At 36.3% G+C, this 22,081-nt stretch overlaps 1 protein-coding gene and 1 pseudogene across 1 annotated transcript; one reads left to right on the top strand and one right to left on the bottom strand.

The window, feature by feature from the left end:
* Nucleotides 1–1,659: 1,659 nt before the first annotated feature.
* Nucleotides 1,660–3,177, top strand: LOC113348756 (annotated as a pseudogene).
* Nucleotides 3,178–7,453: 4,276 nt separating this feature from the next.
* On the bottom strand, nucleotides 7,454–12,831 carry LOC113348755 (coatomer subunit delta-like). The gene is made up of 12 exons (XM_026592614.1): nucleotides 12,613–12,831; nucleotides 12,323–12,358; nucleotides 11,342–11,381; nucleotides 10,703–10,926; nucleotides 9,968–10,210; nucleotides 9,637–9,808; nucleotides 9,162–9,466; nucleotides 8,734–8,932; nucleotides 8,495–8,648; nucleotides 8,055–8,117; nucleotides 7,869–7,965; nucleotides 7,454–7,762 (listed from the first exon to the last, which is right to left on the bottom strand). Exons 2-12 carry the CDS (start codon nucleotides 12,323–12,325, stop codon nucleotides 7,673–7,675), a joined length of 1,590 nt encoding a protein of 529 aa, XP_026448399.1. The 5' UTR covers nucleotides 12,326–12,358; nucleotides 12,613–12,831; the 3' UTR covers nucleotides 7,454–7,672.
* Between the last annotated feature and the right edge of the window lie 9,250 nt (nucleotides 12,832–22,081).

The following is a 22,081-nucleotide window of genomic DNA, read 5'->3' as shown; positions in this document are numbered from 1 at the left end:
AAACGTGTACACCTTTGTTGGCTCAACAATAGTTAACCGAAGTTAGACATATGAACACTTTCATATCAATCTTGTTCATCTTAACCATAACTAGTTCAAATGACTCAAATGAAACTAGTTCTAGAGTTGTTCAATTGTTTATATTCTCATAGAAGTATATAAGACACAATTGAAACAAAATCGATTTTGATTCACTCGAATCAATTCATGAACATTATAGCCACGGTTTGCAAAAGATTGCATTCCTTATTATATAAACGTATTAATTCATGAGTAAACCGATTTTAGAACATAACCTACTCAAGTATGCAAATGGGTACGCATACCTAAGTGACCGGACTAAGTTTGGATTCGTCAGTATGTGAACTGGTACGCGTACCTTCCAAACTCAGTTGAATTTCCTGGAACTGAACTTACGCCAGTACGCATACAGGTATGCATACTAAGTTCCCGGAATTTCATTAACCAACCAGTGCGCATACGGCTATGCATACTATAATTCCCAGACTTGGAATAACTTGCAACAGTTAGCATACAAGTACGCATACTGTGTCATATCCAATCATGGTTAATTGTTCTGAACTCCCATTTCAATCATTGAAACATTCTTGGAAGACGAAAATAGCTGTCTCACACAAACTATTAGCTTCAAAGCAATTTTCAAGTGATCGAATGATCAATACGAAACATTCTGAGTCTACATCAAATGACTGTCTCACGCAAATCATGTAAGATGTTACAAGGCGACTTACTCATGATCATCTTTTGACTTTTGTCAAGAATATAAGATTAACTTGGTTAAAGCGAAAGCTTACCAACACATATTTCGAGAAATATGTAAGCGAGTTAAACTCAGCTCGAAATATCAAATGTGTATAATTGAAGTCTATATAGCTATACGACTTTTGTCTCAAATAGGAGATAGAGTAGATAGACTTTTGAGTGATAGATGAGTTCAAGTCTCCACATACCTTTTGTTGATGAAGTTCCACAAGCTCCCCTTAGTAGTTCTCCGTTTTCAATTGATGAACGCCGTTAAGTCTAAAGCTCAACTACACTTTCTATCCTAATCCGAGACTTAGCTATAAGTAGACTAGAAATCAAGACTTATTGTTTTGGCAACTAAACTTGACAAACAAGCTTAAGATATCAACGCCTGCGAGTTCGATCGAGCAGTGCTCTAATAATAACAACTTTCTTTTGGATGACAATGGGATCAAAGGAAGAAGGAATAAGATCTCACGTAGATGATGCTCTACATAGTACGGAGAGGAATGCAGGGATGTTTATCGTTTGAGCTAGCTTAAATTGCTTCTACGAGAATCAAAGAGATTTAGAATATTAGGAATCTTTAGATATCTACGTTGCCAGCAACAAATGTCAAAAGTGACTTGGTATATAGTTAATGTTTGAAACAAGCTGACGAACAAAATTATTCGGTTAAATAGTGAGGATCTATTAGCTTTTTTTCTTTTTCCTTTTTTGGAACTGTGATAATCATATTATATTGGAATTTAGCAAACTCAAGTACTGTCATTTTACTTCACAATAATTTGGTAATCAAAATAAATAATAATAATTTCAGTTGTTTGAACTCTGAAGTTTTTGTTTATTAACTTTTTACTACTTACGTGCGTAATCTGAGCCCGTGCCCATATTCTAGTTTCGGTAAACGCGTATAATCTGGTGCCAAACAGGAATAGAAAATTTCTAAATCTTCACCGCCGATTCTCTATAAATCCCAATTGCTTCCTCTTGTTTCCCACATATGCTTGTCTTCTAATCATCTCCCTTACAAACTCTGTAGAAACCTTAATAGTTCCAATTGCGATTTCTCCAGTAATCAAAATTTAAATTTTCAGTATCACTAATCAATAATCATGGGTGAATTGGATCGTAAGAGGAAAAATTCCAGTGGCTGTGGGAGTGGAAAGAAGATTAAGAAGGTGAAATCTTCTTCTACTAGGGTTGATAATGGTGTTGATTCTAAACTTCAGAAGGAATTGTGGAATGCTATTATTCCCGGTGGAGATTGTGATGATAAGTTGATAGACGACACTCGTATAGATCCTGATGACAATTATGAAAGTGATAATGAACGATCTGCTTCTGTTAAGGCCAAAGTAGAAGTTGATGATGAAGTGGAAAGGCTGTTTAAGGGTTTTGGTAGGAGAAAAAAGAAACCTGAGAAATCAGCTGAAGAATTGGGTATGTTTGTTGAGCATCGTATGGCAGAGTTTGAACTTGCCGCTGAATCTGATGCAGAGTTGAACTTAGATAATAAGCCTGCAATCAATAAACTTGGGAAATTGCCTCTTCTGATGGATGTTCTATCAAAGAAACCACTTCAATTAGAATTCTTAGACCGTGGGGTCTTAACACTTCTCAAGAATTGGCTTGATCCCCTTCCTGATGGAAGCTTACCCAACATTACTGTCCGGAGTGGAGTTTTGAAGATATTAACTGATTTTCCGTATGGATTTAGAGGAATTATATAGGAGGGAGCAGCTAAAGAGTAGTGGTCTTGGAAAGGTTATTATGTTCTTGTCAAGATCTGATGAAGAGACAGCGAGTAATAGAAAGCTTGCCAAGGACTTGGTTGATAAATGGAGTCGACCAATATTCAACAAGAGCACCAGGTTTGAGGATGCCAGGAAACACCTTGATGATGATGATGATAGAGTTCTTCTCTACAGGAAACCTCCAGTGAAAAGGATAACGGACAAAACTGCAATGCTGGATTTTAAAGATACTGATCTTGACGAATTTAAACGGGAGAGAAAATCTGGTGAATTGTCTTCTTCTAAACAACATGCCTCTAAGCCAGAAGCTGCGCCATTGGATTTCACAAAAATAGATCCAGATGAGATAATAGCCCGAGCTAAACAAGTTGAGCACGATAAGTGCAGGGCGCAGATTCGTAAGAAGTTGCAACAGTTGAAAGCACCAAAGAAGAAGTTGCTTCAAGCATCTAAGCTTAGTGCCGAGGGTCGGGACATGTTCAAGTGCTTTTAGTTTATTTTTATGCAACCTGACTGCCAATCTGTCAGTCTTACACTATTTATAATCTATTTCTATATAAGCTTAGTGCTTTTAGTTTATTTTAAGCACTGTTTGTAATTTATTTCTATCTGTTATTCAATTTCCAGAATTTTAGATTTGTGCCGTTCAGTTTTATCATTGTTCTTTCTTCTTAATAATTGTATGATTCAGAATTTGAAGAAGCAGGTGTTTCTACCTCTTCATGGGATGACATCTTAGTTGCCACTACCACTTCACTGGATGACACCACTCATTAACCACACTCCTAACTGGAAAATCTAAGCACACTGAGTCGACAAACAATGAGTACTCTTCTACAAACTCATTAATGGGAATATTTTGTAATTGAATACCAAGGCGTGCTTTGCAACCCAGTGAGAATTACAGGCCATGGTCTCATTGGATTCCCTCTCGGACAGTGGTTTATGGTGTCTTGGTGAATGTTTAACAAAAAAAAAACCAAAAAAGTAGTGGCTTTAGGAGAACGTAAACCTTGAGCCTGAGAATTCTAAAAATGATAACAGATTTAAGATTTGACAATCACATGATTACAGTTCAGTAACCAATATGTTACGGACAATGTTTGACATATATGAATCATAGTTAAGGGTTTGACCCAATGGAATAAGAGGCGCAATGGAAGAAAAAAACTTGTGTATCTTATGACCCAATCCATTCCACTGCAACGCGTGATTCATCCAACCAATACGAGAAAGAGGATGGAGTTCGGTATTCATTCTCTCTCAATCCAATCACATACCTTGAGCCTGAGAATTCTAAAAATGATAACAGATTTAAGATTTGACAATCACATGATTACAGTTCAGTAACCACTATGTTACGGATAATGTTTTACATATATGAACCATAGTTACGGGTTTGACCCAATGGAATAAGAGGCGCAATGGAGAAAAAAGACTTTGTAACTAATTAAAAGTGAAGGAGCGGTGTGCCGTCGTTGTGTGTCAGGAGAACAAACGTCGTCAGGCTAACTAAGTGAATGTCTACTCATGGGCCAATTTGTGTGAAATGTGCATCTTCTGTATTGGACCGTGAATGGGAGAACCCACTTTGAGTTAGTGAAGAGAAGAAAAATAGGTTATAAAGACATGTACGAAGGACAGAGAGGGGGGCTTCCGTCAGGGGTCTTTCTAGAGGAACTATGATTCTAGGCATATCAAAAACTTTCAAGGCATACAAAATAGTTTTCCTATCCTAGGTGACCTTATAAGGGGTGTCTATTGGGTAGTTTAATTACCTATATACCCTTGAACCTAAAATCAAAAAACAAACTATCCTAAACATCTCTTCTTCTTCCTCCATCCAAACCACCTTCATTTTCTCTCAGAATATTTTTTTCATCACTGTAATTAATTATCGATTCGTGAAAATTCGATCATCGTTTAAATTGAACTATATAATGGGTCGAACAAAGAAAAAAGCAAACGTCAGGTGTTCTAAATCCTCTTCCAATCCATGAATTAAAGAAGAAGAACCAATTGAAGATGAAGGTGTAAAAACTATAACTGAACCAGAAATTGAATCGGAAATTCAACCATTTGAAGATCCAAATACTGAAATGAGGATAAGAAGGTATTCCCTACAAACCCAATCTTTTATTTGTTGTTTTTCATGGATTGAATGGGTTAAATTGCTAAAAACTTAGGGTTTTTGACGGTTACATTAGCGGGTTCGGCTGATAATTGAGTTGAGTTTTGAGCCGAACTGTTCTTGAAATTTCACCCTGAAAGTGTCTATGAACAGTTCGGCTAAACCGTAAATGTCAATTTTTAGCCGAACCCCAAAATGTGTATTGAATACGTCCCAGAACAGTGTCAGGTTCGGCTAATACCTTGCAAACCTTCCCGGCCGAACCTGAGAAGTGAAATTTACCCCAGGTGGTTGTCAGGTTCGGCTGACTCGATTAGATCACTTTCAAGCCGAACCTCTCTCTGTAAACACTTCGAAAATATTGATTTGCAGGCTCTAGGTTCGGCTAGCTCGTGTTGTTGAGTTATCAGCCGAACCTTCTCTTTGCACACTCAAGTTTTTCGATCTTGTTTTGGTCATAACATTTTCGTCCGATGTCGGAATGACCTCATTCTTTTTGCGTTGTGTTTGTCTTTTCATTCTCTTGAAGTTGAAGATAAGATCTAATTGATTTTAATGAGTTTAATATGGACCTTGGTATTCTCCATCATTAGACTTCACTTTCTTAACACTTTTAGTAATTTCCACCTTTTTTATTTGGTTCATCCTATGAAAAGGCTGCAAAATAAAAAACATATGTAATAAAAAGCCTAGAACAACCCCTGAATATGTATGAACTTAAGTGTTTCATGGAAAATCAGTATCATGTTCGGCTGATGTGATATTTAGAGTGAGAACCGAACCTAACTCTCAGGAATAAGTTCGGCTTGTTATTAGACTTTAATATAAGCCGAACTAGGATCTTGCAAATAGGTTGGAAGTTGGAAAATGAAGGTTCGGCGAATAACGTTACCAAATTCAGCTAGCCGAACTGTTCATCAATTTAGTGGATTCGGCTTATATTTTTAAGCCGAACATAGTCCTGGTTCTCCGAACCATGATGAAAAATAAAATTTTTTGATGATTTCTAGCTACAAAAGTGAGATTAAACATAAAATAGAAGTGTACATGTGTGTTAGAAGCATTGGGTTCCTCATCTATGTATTCATCATCTGGATTTGGCTCATAAAAATCATCATCTCGAGTTTGAGTTTGTGTAAAATCATTCTCATAATCTAAGAAATCAGCCATTTCTGGATCATTGTTGTAGTTGATATGTATTTTCCTAGGTTTTTTAGATGAAAAAGGACCCTCCTCATCCTCCATTGAATCAAGAAGAAAATTTTTCTCACTTTCACCTTCTCCTTCTCTCCTTCTCAATAAAAACTTTGATTTTTTTTCCCCAAATTTTTTCATCTAAACAAACCTTTATAATTCTGAAAATTATCTTGATCACTAAATAAAAGTTTTAATCACTAATCCAGATTACTAACACTAATACGTAAAGGGTAGATTTGCCATTAAAAAAATTGGTTAAGGGGAATTCTGATTTTCTAATTTCACATCATTTTTTGTCTTTATTCAGTATGCCCAAAATCATAGTTCTTCTAGAGTGAGTTTTCTGCTGCTGACAACCGGGAGTGGTGGTTGTTATTTTTGCTGCCAATGGAAGAACAGAAGAGACTAAAACGGTTGCGTGACATCATAGTTATGTGTGGCTAAGTTTGTAGCTACCGTTTTTGGCGAAAACTAATTTGATTGGGTAGACTTAAATGTTAATTCTCTAAATAATGATTTAAATGTTTTGTAATTTTCTTCTATATTTGTGTGGTAAATTATTGCATAAATAATTGAATTGATTAAATATGCTTTCCGTTTGATACGTCGTGTTTGGATTAGGTTCTTTGACGGGGTACGCTTATAGATTGATAATTGATATTTGATATTGTGCAACTTTATATTGGTTAGATAGCTCCATTGTTATTTATACTTTTAAATTGATGTGCCATGCTTAGTAATATTTGACGGGATATTCTTTGCGATTGATAAATAAATCTCTAGAACTATCAACTTAGAAGCGAAGGAAATTACAACAGTGAAACAATTTTGTGGAGAATGTATTTAGAGATTGAATATGAGTTTTGCATGATTAGGTAGGTGGAAACCAAATTCCCTAGTAACCGACTTTCCCTTTGCATTTAGTTAATTGTTTTATTTTTATTCATGTTAATTAATTTTTTAATTCTAAAAATACCAAAATATCATTTCAGGTTAGTTTTTTAGGAATATTGGCTGTAGTATTTCTATCGCTCCCTCGGGTTCAACCTGTACTTGTTGTCTACAATATAGACGACGTGCGATTGCGATTATTATTCATATAGTGATCAAAGCAGTGCAGCAAGCGAGCCGCTACTATGAAGTTTTACTTGTTTTTTCTTTTTTGAAGCATGCAACTAAGAAAAATCCAACTAAATTGTTATTACACGTGGGAATGTGATTCCCATAGAGTCGCTCAAAAGAATTTGATTAAGAAAAGCCGGATTCGTCTGTTCCCAAATTGAAGTTGATAGGTTTCCCGCTCGGCTGCCGTCGGCAGCAAAGTTTGCTAGTCCATCTGCCGCTTAGTTTCCTTCTCTATAATTATGTTGAATAATACAACATGGGATAAAGTTTTACTTGTTAAGCTGTTTGTTAACCATTTTTTTTCTTCTTTTGGTTCCACAAAGACAGCAGCAGTAGGGGCACCTTGGACTAATCACTTTGCAATAAGTTCAAAACAAAGACTAACATTTGAAATGCTTAAAATACAAATACCAAATGATCTAGTTCAGAAGAAACGACTTGTAGAATCGCGGGGAAGAAAAAGAAGAAAACAGAAGGATAAGCTAAATCAAAATCATGTATTTGTTATTCTTAATATTACTGAAAATTGTCAATGTTGTAGGTATATATATATATATATATCTGAAGACAAAAATACAGGAAACAAAAATGAATACAAGTACTTGTAAGATGGAAAATGAGGGAAGGAAAAAGACAGAGAAGAAGAAGACTTGTTTAGACGCAATATTCAACAACTACACGGCCAGCTGAGCAAAACTTAAACCACTTGATAGTTCTCTGTGATCAGTTGTGTTCTCTGGGCGAACTTGGGAGCGGGGCCACCCTTTAGCGGCAAGATATTGAGAACCTAAAACAAACAAACAAAACAATGTGCATGGTCTCAAAATACGAAGGGCAGAATCACTAATTCTTAGCTCAAAATGAAGAAAAGCATAAGTTTAAAATTGACAAACCTTTAGCTCACTGAAAGTACTTGCAGCCGCAAATCTGATGGAAATGGGAAAGAATACTGAAGAATCCACTGGGGGTACGACAAATTCCATCGACCCACTGTCGAGGTTTAAAAGTCGGGAAAAGAAATTAATTAGAGTTGGTTTCATAGGAAAAGAGAACTAATTAACAGTTAATCTATGACTAACCTGCGGTTGGAGTTATCAATAAGAAGTATCGACCACTCCAAGACTGAACTTCTCGAGTCGAACCTACAATTCAAAAAAGCATGTTTTACGTGTCAAACAATTAGGTCCATAGAAGATGACCTGGAGACCTATTGCAGTTCATGTACATGAATGTGATTGCTTGTTCTGAACAAAAAGATGTATCTGTGAGTATGACATACACTACCCAGTAATACTAGTGATCAAATATGTTTTCTAATTCATTCTCTGAATTCTTAACTACTGATACGACCTTGCAACTTTGGCTATTGTAAGTGAATCTCATCTTGTTCTGTCTTCAAAATTTTATCTGCTACCCGTTGCTAGAATTATTATGGGAGATGAGATGAGACGAGAAGGAAATCCTTAAGTTGCCTTTCCCCAAACTCATGCTTAAGAAAGGGTACATTGTCATCACTCACCTCCACTCTCCATCAACCTGCCTGACACTAGGTGCCTCTCGTAGTGCAGGAAGAGGTACTGAAATTACAACATTTCTCAAATCAAACATTGACGAGGCCTCATATTCCAGGCTGACATAGGTTTCATTTCCGGAAACAGAGGGCCAGCAGTTTACTGCAAAAAGGTCAATAGATAAATAAACAATAAAATAGAGATAGATGAACCGGCCACAATATGAACATATAAAGACAAAACGTACTGGTCAGCGGCACAATGCTTTCATCCATGCTTTGCATTCTCCATTTTAGAAGGCCAACACCTGCAGTATCACCTCCTTGGTTGGTCGGGAACGGTCTGTTAGGATCTTTCAGCCCCAGAATGTTCTCATTAGAAAACAACTCCTTGTTGATATTAGGATGTGTTTTGAAAAGCACACTTGAATTATCACCAGTTTCGATCTGAGATAACAGATAAGCGTAAACAATTAGTGAGACATAATATGGTGAAATCTGATAATTAGAAGAACAAATAAACAAACAAATAAAAGAATAGAGCTAGAACTAGCAAAGACAAACCAAGCGTCATATGATGGATTCAAAATAAGCAGTACAAATAAAAGCATAAAAGACTGCTACATAATGATAAGTAATTAGAATTGTAAGTGTCAAGTAAAAGTGGGAATAGTACCTGAACTTGGATAAGCGCATCTTCTTGATTAAGAATTTGGAGTAGCAATGTACCCTGAACATCAAAGTTACTGACCCCACCATCTCGTTTCAGTGTCACATTAAGCTTCTCTTCAACAGTTAACGTGATGGGATTAGTGGGTGCTGAAGCAGATGTTCTAGACTGAGTAACACTAGGTTGAACATCCTCAAGTATAACTTCTCCTTCTGCTTTTAGAGATTCCAGGAACTGGTTGGCCCTTTTAGTTTTACCTAGCTGCATACCAAGACCCTTGGGAGGAGCAGTGGCAGATGCAGATGGACGACCTGAAAGAACAAACATAGAATAAATAAATAAATAAATAAAGGAACATATTACACAATATCCAATTAGCTATCCCTGCTTGAAAACATATGCCCAATCGAATATTTTGGGAGTTCCGTGTATGCTAGTACACAATGAAGTTTCCGAAATGTACGCAGGTGAATGCACAAACCTTTAGGCTTATTGGAAAAGGTGTCTCCTTCAGTAGTCAATCCGAACCCAGAACCACTTCCAAAACCACCACCACTACCACTAGTTAAACTCATTTCACTAAAGCTATTCTCAATTCTTCCTGAACCCATAGACGACATAAACCCTCCCTTATCACCTCTGTTCTTGTCGATCTGCAGATTATGGACTCATAGTCAGAAAGGAGATTGGGCTTTAGACCAGATTATGTGAAAGATTGAGAGAGAGGGACAACAAACTCACGCCGGAATTTAATGACGACTACAGACAACCTACAAATATGGCAAGTTCATCAAGTTGCATAATTAAAGTACCTTGCTTTTGTCAATCTCACTAGCTTTACGTTTCATAACGTCCTTGGTTTCGTTGATCTTGCTCTGCATTACCAGCTTATGTAGCTTCTCCTCATGACTTTCCATCTCGCAATACTGCTTAACCTGTGTCACACTTACGCTTTCTTTGTGCCCAAGGGAGATGGCTTCGTCAAATGCGAAAATCAACTCAAAAGCTGACTTGCAAACCCCCTCTTCATCTAATGAGGGGGAGTATTCAGGGACCTAGCAAGATTAAGGAACCCACGTGATGAAATCATTTCGATAACAATATGTAGTAACTTCAAACAAAGTATAACTCACATGAATACATGCAGATCTAAAGATTGTTTTCCATAGAAAATCTAATGAAAGGTAACATAAAGGGTTTGGCAATGCAGTCTCTTATTTAATAATGGAATGGCACAACTATGGCTGCATTGCAGAAAAAATTAATCAGGGTTCCAGATAAGCAATTGTTTAATCCTTTAAACAGAGCACGATGATAAAAGAAACACTGAAGATAAGAAAGCTCCATCATTTGATGCTAGTCCTCATCTAAACAGCCATACTAGACCTTCTGAAACCTGACTCAGCCTAATTTTAGAAAACTTGGACCTTCCATCAGATAAGAAACTAATAAAAAGGAAAAGAAAATATAAACTTGATGTTTAGTTCCAAATATTGGCGGCTAACACCAAAGTCATATAAAAGCGTATAGGTCGGTAAGAAGGATACAATTTTTGAGAGCAGTCTTAGGGTCTCCAGATCTTCAAGAATGTTACTTTGCTTGTTGGTTACAAGAAGCAAGTATAGAGCTTCAATTGGCTGGTAGACATATCGCACATTTTCTGTCTCAACATATGTATGCTGCTTTCCTACACCAACTAACTTGGGAAAAGCTGCAAGTAATCCTTCAATCCTTATGCGAGACATGTCTACAAACTGCCTGGAAACAAGTGCTGCAATAAACATAATATGAAATGTGAACGAATGTAAATATTAGTGGATCTATTAAGTTTCATCACCTTCCATGTACAAGTAAATTTTAAAGAAAGACTAAACTTGCACAGAACAAATCTGAACCCGAAATTTGTTCGAAAGTACACCAAAATGTCATGCAGTAACAAAATGTCATGCAATAACAAGTGCAAACAGATGATGTACAACAGTGGTAAGATGAGTGGGGGAAAGGTATCATCTTTCAAGTCAAGCTTCCATTTTCTATATATTAGCGACATATTTCAGTTGGTCACATTACACAGAAAATAAATAAATGTACTTCAAAGCAATTGAACTATAAAGCAAACCATCAGCATATTTTTCTTGTAAAAACCATGCATACGAATTCCCAGTTCTCTGTGACAAATATCTCACCTTTTCCAGATTTACTAATAATCGAAGCCGCAAGAACCACCTATAAACAAGTTAACACAAAAAAAAAGATAAGTAGCAAATAAATATTAACAAATTTGATATGCAAATATCCCTTTATCTGGGTTATAAGGATTTCTCCAGTTTAGTAAGTTCAGAGTTCAAGATACAGAACCCTTTGGGCTTCATGACTGATACAGCGTCGAAATTCTATCTTAGCGAAGGACTTCTTACTTACAAAATCACACACAATAGTCTGCCACATGGATATGGGAGGATGATATCAACCACATACAGATCCTAGACATCTCATCAAATGTGTTGGAGAATTGGCACTTTCCTTACAGTATGAACCTTTTCAGCATCCGTAAGTTCTAACCTTTCAAGTTATTTACTTGGCACAAATACTAAATTTTCATGGTTTAACTATTTTAGCAGTTAGTTAAAAGTTTATACACAATGTGGTATTTTTGCACACTCTTTCCTAGGCTTTGAGTTCTAAAGGCCCTCCTTTTATAGCATCATTAGTGAAAACTCGCTATGCTCATGAGCTCATAGCAAGGAAGGCATAACAAGAGCAGATAAACAACAGGAAAATAAAAGAAACACCACACTACTTGAAGAGCTACAACTGCAACTAACAAAGAAACAAGAGCTACAACAAGAGGAAGTTACTTGCATTCCCTCACTCAAGGTTCGGGGTGATACCTGATTGTAATCTATTTTTGTCAACGAAGTAAGTAAACTAAACAACTTAGGAAGGAAAGCAAGACAACTATATAAACAAATAAGCAAGGTAGAACCAAAATGATCAACATGGTGCCCTAATTTACAACTCCACTGAGTAGACTGGTATTGAAAACATAACTTATCTATTATTTGAAAATCCCTGAAATCATGACTAGGTTGTTCTCTCTTAAGAATATACTAACAATTTTACTCAATACGAAGAACAAATAAAGAAAGGGAAAAGAAACGTCGTACCATTTTGAGAGGCTGAGAATCGAACAATGCCTCAGTCTGATTCCAATAAAAACATAAAATTAGTTAACTTGATAATCAGATCCACCATTCAATCTTCGAAAACTACTTATATCTCGTAGATCAAATCAAAGAAGAAAAGGAAAAAAATCAGGTCAATTACAAATTCTTCCGCATACACTGTAGGGTATGTGCAAGAACAATAAGATCGTGGAAAAATCTTAACTTTGAAGAAGTACTTGTGAATGAGTGGGATCAATATATGAAATTTATGCAAAATATGAGAAATTTACCAAGGTTGCAGTTAGATCGGAGGTTAGAAATACAGAGCTTCTGTTAGCTCTCAGACTACTCAGATCTGAAAGGAGTTCTATGAATAAAAACTGTAAGAGAGAAAGAAATGGTGTTTGGCCCGAAGGGAGGAGAAACTTAAAAATTAAGTTGTTATTTTTGCTGACCCCGAGTAGACCAACTAGCTCAACCCGCCCAATTCGCCAAACCCCCTTAACCCAGTTTTGATGGCGCATTCGTGAGGCAATATGGGACGGTAAAGATGATTTGAGATTCTTCGACTTTTTCTAGTAATATCCGGTTTCGGCAGGTACGGCTTGCTGAATCGAATGTAAATAAGACGTTTGACCCAATGTAGTCACCGAATTTTGGTTTGTCTTGGTTAGTGGTACAACTTTGCATCAAGGAGATTATTGTTGGAAAATCGGTTTCAAATTTTATGCATATAATTGTTATACCAAACCTTTTTCGCATGTAGCCCTTATTAAGATATAAAATTAGTGAAATGATGAGGGTACCGAGTACACTCAATCTTTTCGATATCAACCGATAAGCCGCATATCTTGAGTGATCGTTTATGGACAAAGTCGAGAGAATACAATATACCAAGGTAATCACTTGATAATAGTTATGGTACAAGACCGATATACTACAGGATCAATATCAAGTGATTTGGATTAACGTACTATGTAATTTACGTAAACAATTATAATGTGAAAGTAACGTAAATGACACATCAAGATTTTGTTAACGAGGAAACCGCAAATGTAGAAAAACTCGGGACCTAGTCCAGTTTTGAATGCGCTCACAATTAACCCTATATACAAAGACACTACTAACTTCGTATAGTTGAGACCAAGTAAACTACCCCTAGTTACCTAGATTCCTCAGTATCCCTGCGCCTACAACCAATCTGGCCAACGCAGTGAATTCTAAGATATAGTCCACTATCTTAAGTTGCTTCAGTCTCTCTTAAGAGGCACTCAACTCTTTGGATCGTCTCCTAAACAGTAAAGGACTAATATGTTTGGTAACCAGTCTTCTATCTCAAAAAGTAAATCAGAGATATATGATATTGAGTGTGACAAAGGCTTTTTTTGTTTAAAATTAATTAAACCTTCTTTGTCGGGTTATATCTTCCAAAATCTGGATTAAACAAGTTAACCAAATCAAGTCAAAAAGAACTACCAGATTCGGATATTGAAGAGTATCACCAAATGATAGCTTATCGATTTAAATACAGCTAGTCAATAATCAATCTATCAAAGATAAAATGGATCTAGTCAGATCCCACCCGATCAAGTTTGTGCACGAAGAAAATCAGGAGATACAAAACCAATAAGAAAAATCTTCTTGTTTTCGATCTTCAATAGTCTTATGTACCTGCACAATAACAAACTTGATTCCTCACTTATGAACAATCACACACAGAGCGGAGTCTGTTAACAATGGATGATCACAAGTCACGTTAAGCTCTTGATCTAGTTTGACTGACCTTATATCACAAAAAACTAGGTGCAATCAAGAGTTAACATTTGTTAGTCTATCAAATCAATAATCAAAAACTAAAATAACAATATGATTCTAGTTTCCCACCGGTGGTACAAGTAGACGCTTCTTGAACCCAAAGAAGCCTTTAAACTAGCGGACGTAAGAGATGTCGCCTAATTAGGTTACTCCCATCTCCAATATAGTATTACGAGAATACTATTAGTCGGCTACACCGGAAACATCAATGATGAAGTTTGCTTGGCTCAGGATAACTCTGTAAGAAAAACAAACTCCACTATTTATAGACCAGGGTAGTTTGGACACCAAGGAATTTCCATAACCGAATATATGCAATAAGGCACCTATATTCGGTTTTAATGAATTCCAACTAATATGCAACTGTACAACCAAAATTTCGATGGACAACTCAATATTAGCTAGCAATTAACTAATAGTATATATTTCCACAGATATGTATTGATTGCTGGTAAAACAAAACATATTAATTTAGAAAATCTCAAAAAGATTCTCCACTAATTTCTGTTTGGGATCTCACCTTGAGTATCAAGGAATATCTTTGATCAATTAAGAAATAAGATTTAAGTATATGTTCAAATTACTCACTATGTCGACATCTTGAACTTTCCTACTTTGCAAACCCAATTTCCAAATCACACAAACCCTAAAGTGTACGTGTCTTATAGAAATCGGTTTTTCCTATTGGGACCAATTCTATCTATAAGTAGGGATCGTTTCTACCTTGACTCCCAACATAAGGTAGGATCGGTCATACATAATATATTCAATGAAAACCGAGACCATAATCCTTTTGATTTCCTTTCGACCATAAAACAAGTTCATACGTCTACTTCCTTAAACTTATGTCATTAAGCATAGTTTTCTAGGTATAAAATCAAACCTATGTTCACTACACAATCTAGTAACGAGTTACAAAGATTATCTTAGTGTCGCAATTACAAAGTTCAAAAAATAAGCATTATACTTCGTAAATCAATATACCAATATAAAGCGCTTATTACTTATTGATATATTGTTCCTTGACACTTTGATCACAATATGATGATCAAGTCTATTATACTAGAGTTTCACATACATAATTTCGCATGCTATATTTTCAAACACGAGACTAAGATGAAACCCATAAAACATGAGCAACAATTGGAAACTCCGGAATAAGGAAAATAATTTTCTTTGTAGTTTTTTTTAGTCCCCATCCTAATATCGGATAACTCGTCTCAGTCCATCCCAGCCGAGATCGCCCAAATAGCGTATCTATAGCATCTCGTCTCGGGTGATGCCGAAATTGGTATTATCGGCAATATCTCGACTATCTCGGGCAAGATTGACTACATTGGTTTGACCTTTACAATACCGACATCTTTACAACACAATTGGCTTTAGAGTTAAAAGACTCTTTTTACTTCTTCTTTTTTTGATGCTAAAGATTGAAATTTTATTAACTTTAAACCATTACGTTGTCTGATTTTTCAATAATTCTAGGAGGCTTATCAAACCATACATTAGTAATACCAAATCTTCTGCTAAACTTGGCTAGTTTGTCAGCAGATTTATTGCAAATTCTAGGAATAAAATTACACTCCTAGTTTGGGATAGTTTTTAAAATGCTAATATCGTCCAGTAGAATGTCCTCATTCTCCCACGCGATTACTGGATTCGATTTGTTGATATATCCTTCTATTCCCTTAAGATCTGTTTCAATAACTATGTAGTTGGACTGCAACTCTTTGCTCCAGTTTACTGCATTGAAGAACGCCAAACACTTTGCTGCTTCAGAATCCTTTATTCCTGCATAGCACTTGGACTTGCATCCCCTCCATTGTCCTGCAGAGTCACGTAAAACAAGTGAAATTCCCGTTAGTCCAGTTTTTGAATCATAAGAAGCATCACGATTAATAGTAGAGTAGGGAAAATCGGTGGTTTTCAGTGTGGTGTTAATATGCTATCATTCTGTATGTTAGAGCTAACTGCTATTTTAGTACTAAGACTTTCAATATAGTTAGCAAAACTCAGTGCCTTCTTTGTTTTTGCAGTAGGATTAGATTTTCTGTGCTGGAAGTTAACTTTACATCTTTTATTCTATATCGTCCAAGCAACGATCATGGAAGTATTTAACCAAACATATTGAGTATATTGTTGCTGGTCATGTAACACCCAGCTTTTAAAAATTCTTGTAATATCATCATGATTTCCTGACAGAATACTAGAACTGCCAGGAACTTGCATCCACATTGCTCTAGAGAACGGACAAGAGAATTAAACATGCATTGTACTTTCGTCAAACTGATTAATGTATCTGCAAACTCTCGCAAGTCTTTCCTTTGTAGGCAATATGTCAGTCAAACATTTCCAGAAGAAATGTTTAACTCTCGGCCAGGTTTGAATGCTCCATAACCGCTTCCGACTTATATTGGTGTTTTGAATTACAGGAGAGACTTGCGTATTACCCAGACTTTACTCATGCAGCTTGTTATAAGTTGATTTAAGAGAGAAAATCATGTTTCTAGTTAAACTCCAAATAGGTTTATCTTCAACTGCCATATAAATTCGCATGCTTAGTATCATCTCAGCTGTTTCGTTACCGAAAAGGTAATGTATCAACTCTGCATTCCAATGTTTTCTGTCTTGGGTGAAAATTTCATTAACCCATATATATTGTTCACTATCAGCTATACCTTGTCTGGGAAACGGTGGGTCATTCATACCTACAATCCAAATATCTAACCATATTTTTATCTTGTCACCCTTCCCTACTCTCCACCTGCTGTTGCTTTTTACGAAAGGAATCTGTTTTTGTATCCCATTCCACATCCATGAACAATTCTTCCTGGTGCTGATATGTAACAAAGAAGTACATGGAAAATACTTGGCTTGCATTGCCTTCACCCATTGTGCGTTTGGATTAGAGCAGATTCTCCATGCATCTCTGGCAAGAAGAGCTTTATTAAGAACTTTCAAATCTCGAAATCCTTGTCCTCTCAAATTTTTGTGTAACCCCAGAACTAATACGTGTCATTTTTCTGTGAGAGCTAATACGTGTCATTTGTATATCAAATTTTTGTGTAACCCCAGCTCTGTGTGTGAGACAGATTTGTTTATCTGTGAGAGCTTTATACATGTCATTTTTCTCTTCAAAGCCCCACCAAAATTTTCTTTGTAATTTATCAATCTGATTAATTGTATCCATTGGAATCTGAAGACAGCTCATCGAATAGGTTGGTATAGTACTGGTAACATTCTTTATCATAAGAGATTTACTGCACTGAGATATATTCTTCCCATTCCAACTAGACAGTCGGTGTTTAACTCTGTCTACAACTGGTGAGAAACATTCGATCTTGTTTTTACCAATTAAAAGAGGAATCCCCAAGTATCTTTCATTTGAATTCATCTTGGGTACTTTCGGTCTCCTAGTGAGTATTCTTTGAAATCTCTGAGGAACATGAGTGCTGAAGTATACACTCGATTTGTTAAAATTCACTATTTGCCCAGATGCAGCACCAAAGTCTTCAATGATTTTGAGTAAATTGTAGATATTGTAGAGATCAGCATTTATGAATAGAAAACAGTCGTCTGCGAAGAATAAGTGAGAGATGGATGGTGCATTTTGAGCTATTTTTATGCCTTCAATTCTCTTGTCTTGCTCTGCTTGAATCAGTTAATGATAGAAAGCTTCAATTACAATAATAAACAAGTAGGGTGATAGAGGGACACCCTGACGTACTCCTCTAGTTGGCTGGTAAGAGTCACAAGGAGCATCGTTTAAATTGATAGATATCTTTGTAGTGCTGACGCACTGCTGGATAAGATTGCACCACTCCTGACAAAAGCCCATCTGAGCCATAACATCCATGAGAAACGTCCATTCTAGCCTATCAAAGGCTTTCGACATATCTAGCTTTAAAGCTAGATATTTTGACAGTTCTTTCTTATCCTTCATTGTATGAACTATTTCTTGAGCGAGATGTATATTATCTGAAATCTGTCATCCTGGTACATATGCTGCTTGGAGGGGGGATATTATTTTTTCCATAAACTTTTTCAACCTTGATGACAGAATTCTCGATATAATCTTATATGAGGTGTTGTAGAGTGCAATTGGCCTCAAGTCAGATGGAAAATGCTTGTTTTTTGTTTGGGGAATGAGAGAAACACTTGTAGCATTTAAGCTTTTGAGAATATACCCAGTTCTAAAGAACCGTCTAACCATTTCCACCACATCAGTACCCACAATATCCCAGTGAGTTTTGTAAAACCCTGGTGGAAAGCCGTCTGGTCCAAGGGATTTCCATGATTTCATATCCTTTAGAGCTTTAAGAACTTCAGCTGCATCAGGAATTTTCATCAGCTCTAACTTATCTGCATTTGTAATATATTTTGGAATGCAGTGGATGATTTCTTCATTCTTTGCTGGGAAGGAAGTGGAATGTAAGGAACTATAATGTTCAGTGAGAAAGTGTTTTAGGTTTCTCCTGGTGGTGCACCAATGTCCATTACTGTCCTTCAAAGCCACAATATTGTTTCTTGAACGTCTTCTATTAGCATTTGCACGGTGAAACTTTGTATTCCTATCCATTTGAAGATAATATTCATCTCTTGATTTTTGACCCCAAAATTCATTTTGTATTTGATGCCACTTTTCAATCTGGTTCTCTACTTGTAGTACCTGAGTATCAGTACTTCGATTATGATTTTTATTGCGAATACAATCCAATTATTAATGAAGAAGAAATATGTTGCTCTGAATATTGCCGAATTTTCCTATGTTCCATTTTGAGATGTACTTTCTTGTAGTGATAAGATGCCTTGATAACTGAAATGTATGAGAGCGATTTACTGGTTCGCTCCAAGCAGCTGCAATTTCAGATTTTAAGGTTTCATCCCTTTCATAGCACTGGAAGTATTACCAATTTCTCTTCTTGTCATGGTCCAAAGATGAGATATCCAACATAATTGGACAATGGTCCGAGCCCAATTGCGGTAAATAGAGTAATTTAGAATATGGGAAATGAATAAACCACTCTTCATTAGTGATGGCTCTATCAAGTCTAGAACGACAAATGCCAGTGCCGTGAATACTACTTGACCATGAAAAAGTGGGGGTCTAACAACACCACCCAATATTTCGCTTAGCAATCTGTATGGATAAACTCGAATATACTTTTAAGAGAATCAACAAGACTCAATCAATTAAAAGTATATCAACGAGTTTATATCTCTCTTCTTGATTTGATTTACTCAAGCAATAACTGCGAGTTCTAATCAAATACAAGGAATAACTTGGATGGTACCAAAAACCAATATCCAAGGATCAATCAATATCAATCAACAACCAAAGGTCGGATTTCCAATTGATTGATTCAAACGCACAACCTGTATTATTTCAATTATATAAACAAATATAGTGCGGAAATAGAAATAACACAGACACCATAAATTTTGTTAACGAGGAAACCGCAAATGCATAAAAACCTCGGAACCTAGTCCAGATTTAACACACACTGTATTAAGCCTCTACAGACACTAGCCTACTCCAAGATAACTTCGGACTGGACTGTAGTTGAACCCCAATCCGTCTTCCACTGATCCAAGGTACAGTTGTACTCCCTACGCCTCTGATCCCAGCAGGATATTGCGCGCTTGATTCCCTTAACTGATCTCACCCACAACTAAGAGTTGCTACGACCAAAAATCGCAGGCTTTGACAATAAACAAATCTGTCTCACACAGACAAGTCTATCAAAGGATCAATCTGTCTCCCACAGATAAACCCTAAAAGGTTTTTTTTTCCGTTTTTTGATAATAATCAAGGTGAACAGGAACCAATTGATAATCCGGTCTTATATTTTCGAAGAACAACCTAGAGTTATCAATCACCTCACAACAATCTTAATCGTATGGTAGTGAAACAAGATGTTGCGGAATCACAAACAATGAGACGAAGATGTTTGTGATTACTTTTTATATCTTGCCTATCGGAGATATTAATCTCAAGCCAATCAATCTGATTGTTGGCTATGAAAAAAGTAGTATCGATCTGGCTTCACAATCCCATTGAAGTCTTTAAGTCGTTAACCTGGGTTTAGAAGAAGAAAACCAAAGGTTAAAGGAGAACTGACTCTAGCACATAAACTATTATCACACGTGAGGTGTGGGGATTAGTATTGCACAATACTAGATGTCTCCTTTATATAGTCTTTTAAATCAGGGTTTGTAATTAAGTTACCTTGGTAACAAAGCAATCAATATCCATCGTTAGATGAAAACCTGATTTAGATTCAAGCTAATATTTCTCAACCGTTAGATCGAAAACTTAGCTTGTTACACACACTTGACAATGCATGCTTTTAGGTTTGTTAACCGTACCCAAATGTATGCACTTGTTGGTTCAACAATAGTTAACCAAATGGTTAGCCATATGAGCATTTCATATCAACCATGTTCTTCCTCACCATAGCTAGTTCAAATGACTTCAAATGAACTAGTTAGAGAGTTGTTCAATTGCAAGTAAATCTCATGTACTACACAAGACACAATTGAAGCAAAGATGATTTGATTCACTTGAATCTGTTCATGAACTTTTATAGCCACGGTTTGCAAACTGCATTCCTTAGTCTTTTTAAGTTTAAGTTTAGAAATCATCTTCAGATATATAACCTTCTCAAGTTCGCAGACTAGGTTCGCGAACTTAAGTTACCGGGCAGAGTTTAAAAACTCCAGCAAAAATTCTAGGGTATGAGAACTTCGCCGGTTCGCGAACTGGTTTAGCGGACTTAGTTTCACGCAAGTAGTTTGTCAACTCCGGCAAAAATTCTCGGTTTTGAGAACTTTGGCAGTTTGCGGACTGAGTTCGCGGACTTGGCTCACGCCATTCTTCCGGTTCTCTTGATCAACAAAGTTCGCAAACTTTGGTTCAAGGAATATGAGTTATACATAAATGTGTTTCCACAACAATGCTTATGTCCATAATTGGTTATGTAATCTAAACTCTCATTTCAATCATTGAAACATTCTTAGAGGACGTTATACAGTTGTTACACCATTTCTCGTCAAAGCAATTTTCAAGATGATTGAAACATATCATGACTTTCGTCACATGGTAAAGATAAACTTGGTTAAAGCGAAAAGCTTACCAACTCATATTTTGAGATACAGATAGGCGAGGTATACTCGGCTCGAAATACCAAATGCGTATAATAAAAGTCTATATACATAGCATATGACTTCTTGTCTCAAAGAGTAGGAGATATAGTAGATAGACTTTTGAGTGATAGATAAGTTCAAGTCTTCACATACTTTTTTGTCGAGAAGTTCCACCGGTTCCTTGAGTAGTCCTTCTACTTATATGATGAATCGCCATGAAGTCCTTGAGCTCAACTACACATTTTATCCTAGTCTGAGACTTAGCTATAATAGACTAGAAATCAAGACTTATAGTTTTGATCACTAATATTGACAAACATGCTGGATATAGCAACGCATGCGAGTTCGACCGAGCAATGCTCTAACAATCTCCCCCTTTGTCAATTTTAGTGACAAAATGATCAATACAAATTGAATACAAAAAAGATAAAGAAACGTTAGTAGCTCTTATTCCACATGTCTAATCTTCAACATTCCTCGAAATTTTCGTCACTTCCAAGTACTCCAATGATCCCGAAGGTTGTAAGTTTAGCATCACTGCTGTTGAAGATCCGTAGCTATAACAATGAGAAAACATAGTTCTCGATCATTGTTATACAGTGTCATAGTATTATTACACAACGTCAAAGTTCAATTGTATCACAACTTCAACAATAATATTATGGTGATATGTATCACTCCCTCTTAGTCAATACTCCATCTCACATGGAAACCACTCCCCCTTACATAATGATCCGAAAACCATATGTATTTGTAGTGTGAACTACATATTAATTCTCCCCCTTTTTGTCAATAAAA

Source organism: Papaver somniferum, chromosome 2 (genome assembly GCF_003573695.1).
Source record: "Papaver somniferum cultivar HN1 chromosome 2, ASM357369v1, whole genome shotgun sequence".
Taxonomy (NCBI): Eukaryota; Viridiplantae; Streptophyta; class Magnoliopsida; order Ranunculales; family Papaveraceae; genus Papaver; species Papaver somniferum.
This window is presented reverse-complemented; position numbering and strand designations above follow the sequence as displayed.